Raw genomic sequence first — 4,285 nt, forward strand, 5'->3', positions numbered from 1 at the left:
GGTTATTACCAGTTTCTGCCACTGGCACGGCAAAACTAGTTTCTGCCAGCAGAAAGCCAACCCTGGAACCTACCCACCTTGTTAAAACCAAGTATTTAAGAGATCAAAAATGAGTTTTCTGCAATAACTACAAAAAAGAATCCCGCTCAAAATGGAATCCCATATTGCTTTACGAATTGGAATTAATTTACCACAATAAATAACAGTTTATTTAGGACTGTTGTACAGATTCAAAAAACAAGTCTGTCGTTTTGAATTTTTCCGGGAGGGGGCAAAGGGCTATATTTAATGCAAGTTTTTATTGAAAAACAACAAAACCTGCACTCTTTTATGAAAAAAACATTAGTTTTTCAAAGCTGGCCATTGAAAAATTAATGTTTTTATATGTAAATGGTTTTGCATTGCTTGCTCCTCCCTGGAAAACTCGAAATGACAAGCCTGCAGGGGGGGGGAGCAGTTGACCCTTAAATGACAGGTCTGTCTAAAAACTTCCATGACTGAAAACTTACTATGCAAATTAGCAGATATACTCCACAATTCATGTTATAAATCTGAGTTGTACGAGAAGGATAACTTTTATCAATATTCAGAGGATTGAAAAGTTGGCAAAGGAAGTTTTTCTCAATATTTCAAAATCAGAATAATCATTTATCTTTGCAGATAATATACATACTCAATATCCAGCATGTATTCTAAACAGTAAAAAACACTAATTATTTTATTATTTATGCTTTCTACTACTTTTATGTCAAGGCATGTTTAATTTTTGAGAGCCAAAAATTTCTTATATTCTTACATTTATTTAAAATGTTCACAGATAATTCAGTTTTATTAGCAAATTTGAAAACTGAATCTGTTTCTGGTGTGTTGTCTTTTTTTTGCTCATGAAGTTCTAACAATTCAACAATTAATCTGCTCTTGAAAAACTGCACTAAAAATTTTGTATTTCTTAGGAGACCAAGTTTAGCATAAATTCTGAGATCAATTTTATAGAAAATATGATATTCGAAACAAAAATCAATCATTTAGAAAATGAATCGAATTTTATATTTATATAATTAAACGCGCACAAAACAAGGTCATTGCAAAAATGACAGACGCCGGTATGCTAAACATGATTTTTACTTATCGTTTCAGTCACCGCACATATATCGCCGAAATTTTACGCATAAAAAATCCGAAATACATCCACAAGAGAAAAGGTAATAAGCTCTTAAACTTCAGTACGCTTTAAATTCTTCTAATGCATTGGCACTGAAGCCATAAATCGAATAATTCAGGATTCAAGTCCGTCAAGTCAGATGGCTTTGTTGAAAGCTCATTTTTACTCAATAAATATTGGTCCTTGTTGTTGATTATCTTGATTTTTTCAGTTTTTCATCGTTTTTCTTCGTTTTTATGGCTTTGACAATATTCAGAATGCATTTTATACAAAGAAAAACCATAAAAGAATAACATCGCACTCGCAATAACATGCAGCTAATACGGCGAACTGGAGGTTGCTTGTCCACCAGGAACGGTTGCCAGGTTCCGTTGCTATGCAAAAAGCAGCTGACTGCTACTGCCCTATATATAGGGGCCTTAGATTGACCCTCCTCATAGATTACGTGTTTCAATCCACAGACTAATAATAAGAGTAGACCGAGCTTTCCCAGACTTGCTGATGAAAAAATTGGTTCGTGGATACATCATGTGACTGGTAGAAGGCTTGGCGAAAACTTTGGCAGCATGGTTGCTAGATGGCAACATTATCTATAGTTTGGCACTCGACATGTATTTTAACACGTGTTTTCATTATAATTTCTTTTCCAGGTGCAGAAATTGAATGGTTTTTCTTTTAGTTATGCATTATTTTGACATTAGTAATTAGTTTTTGATCACAGTTTTCAGTAACTTTTATTTCATTCGGAACTGCTACGTCAGCGTTGGCGGTGAACGTAAACGTTTTGCGTTAACGCAAAAATGTAGTAATCGGAATCTTAAATTGAAATTGTAGGTAAAATTCTTACCGTTTGCCGATTCTATTTGGGCGCTTGCATCTTTAATTGCTTAGAGAGTTATTGAAATTGACTAAAGAAAATGCACACTACTATCTAAACGAAAAACTCACTATATTAACAAAATATTTACAACTTAGAATAACAAATTTACAAATCGGACTCCATAAATATTCCGCGTTCCATCAATTGTATTTATTTTATTTCTCGCGGGCGTTGTTTGTAGCAGACGATCAACGCAAGCTGTTGCTAGGATATCCAGCAGTCACAAGGTTTGATTCATGAGCAGCAAAGAGTTGCCGTAGCTCGGTCTATTCTTATTATTAGTCTATGTTTCAATCGGATCCAAAATAGTAGTTTATTTGATTGACGGTTGACGGAAAGAAATGGTATGCCTCGAATCGCAGTTGTAAAAAGCTCTCATATACGCAACACAGCTCAGTGCTTCTTGGGTGGCATTTTTCTTCTCCGCATATACTACACTCTTCCCATCCGACGTTTCAGTTTCTGTACTGCTTGCTCGTAACCGTCGTATAAACCGGGATTGTTTACCTTGTGATTGTGATACCACTTTTAAAATAAGACTTTTTTTGGCGTCTTTTAATGCGTAAGTTATACTTGAAAGAGCTCTAATGAAAGCTTTAGTTTCATGTTTTTAATTTTCTCAATTAAAAATTGGAAAGACAGCTTAGTGAAGAAAATTGTTTGCGTGATTGCTTGCGCGACGAACTACTGGATCTGTTGGTATGGAACCCTTCTGTAAACTCTAAATCTCGATTCATCGAGTAAGTTTTATTATTTTTTCAGTAGAGTGAACACACATGATGCTGAACTTTAAAACCTGTAATTCAAGTTCAGCTATTGGAATAAAATTGATTTAATCAATTGTACATCCATTGTATCTTATCAGGGTTGGCCGGATTGGACCCAATGGGTTTTTTTGAAAAAACCCATTAAAAAAACCCCATTATTTAGCCCACTTTTGGGTTTTTTGAAATTTTCTGAGAAGTTTAAAGAGAAAATTATTTAAATACTTTCACAATGTAAACTTCTTTTTTATTTGTTCTTCACCACAGACAATGGACATAAAAAGTGAATTTTGAACTTTGATTGTATTTCTTAACTCTTAACGGCATTAAAAAAATTCTTCAAAGATTTTAAATAAATATATTTAACCTTTTTCTATAACTGGTCAATAAATAACTCAAAGTATCTTGACTAAGTCCTGTCACGTCTGATTTTCTCAATATTTGTAGATTGTACAGAGGAAACTACTCTAGCTATATGGCTTTCATGTGAATTATTTTCTGAAAACCAACACGTTACAAATTTCGAATAAACAAGGTATACTTTTTTAGAAATTAACAGGTTTTACAAACGGTCGGACAGAAAACAGAATAGGATGTACAGTATTTTCATTATCTTATAAAAAAGTTTAATATTTCTTACTGTGTACACAGAAATAGAAAAACAGGCAACATAAACTTCAAAGAAATGTCTTGATTAAGCTGGAATTCAGTAAAAAGGGATTTAAACTACTTGTGGTTCTACAGTAGTTTTGCATAACAGAATGAAATACAATAAAGTGAAATGCAAAAAAAAAAAAAAAAAAAAAAATGTAGTAATTAAAAATGAACAAAGGAACAAAAGATTTTATCACTCGAGAAGTAACTTTGCCTTAACTGTTGGTTGTCATGGAAACTAAAAAATCTGAAACTTCACCATTCTTGGGTTTTATCGTCTTTTGTACTTTTCTTCAGAAAACGCTGAATTTTCCAGCTTTTTTTACCCCAAGACAATTTTTGTGCTTTGTACATATACTTACGCTACAATATACTACAAGTACCCCACATTTTTCCTAAAAAAAGACCAAAAAACCCACATTTCTTTTAAAAAACTCAGCTTTAGTTGTTTTTTTTTTTGGGTTTTATTTAAAAAAACCCTGGGTCCATGGGCTTTTAAAAAAACCCGGGTTTTTGCCAACCCTGTATCTTATGAATAAATAGGACGTTGGTCGAAAGGTTTTTCAAAATATAGACACAGAGGGTATTATCACTCAGTCTTATTTCCAGAAGTGAATCATTTCTACTTGAACAAGAAATCAATTTTCCTATCTGAATAAGGAAAATTGTGAGCTGCGGCAATCGTCCTAGGTGATTGACATAGAAATAGACACCGGAAGTAATATTTTGCAATATTTTGAATGTGTTTTTTTATAAGGTAATAGGCCGGCATTTATCTTACAGTTAATATTTTTTAAAAATATGTAATTTAGCAAATTGGTTATT

At 32.9% G+C, this 4,285-nt stretch overlaps 1 protein-coding gene across 1 annotated transcript in view; it reads right to left on the reverse strand.

Moving 5' to 3' along the window:
• Positions 1-2,355: 2,355 nt before the first annotated feature.
• Positions 2,356-4,285, reverse strand: part of LOC129232857 (uncharacterized) — a 114,979-nt gene continuing 113,049 nt past the window's right edge. The window contains exon 6 of the mRNA XM_054866956.1: positions 2,356-2,504. Coding sequence (XP_054722931.1) covers positions 2,356-2,504 — 149 coding nt within the window. The remainder of the gene's footprint in view (positions 2,505-4,285) is intronic.

The sequence above is a fragment of the Uloborus diversus genome, unplaced genomic scaffold (genome assembly GCF_026930045.1).
Source record: "Uloborus diversus isolate 005 unplaced genomic scaffold, Udiv.v.3.1 scaffold_14, whole genome shotgun sequence".
NCBI classification, from domain to species: domain Eukaryota; kingdom Metazoa; phylum Arthropoda; class Arachnida; order Araneae; family Uloboridae; genus Uloborus; species Uloborus diversus.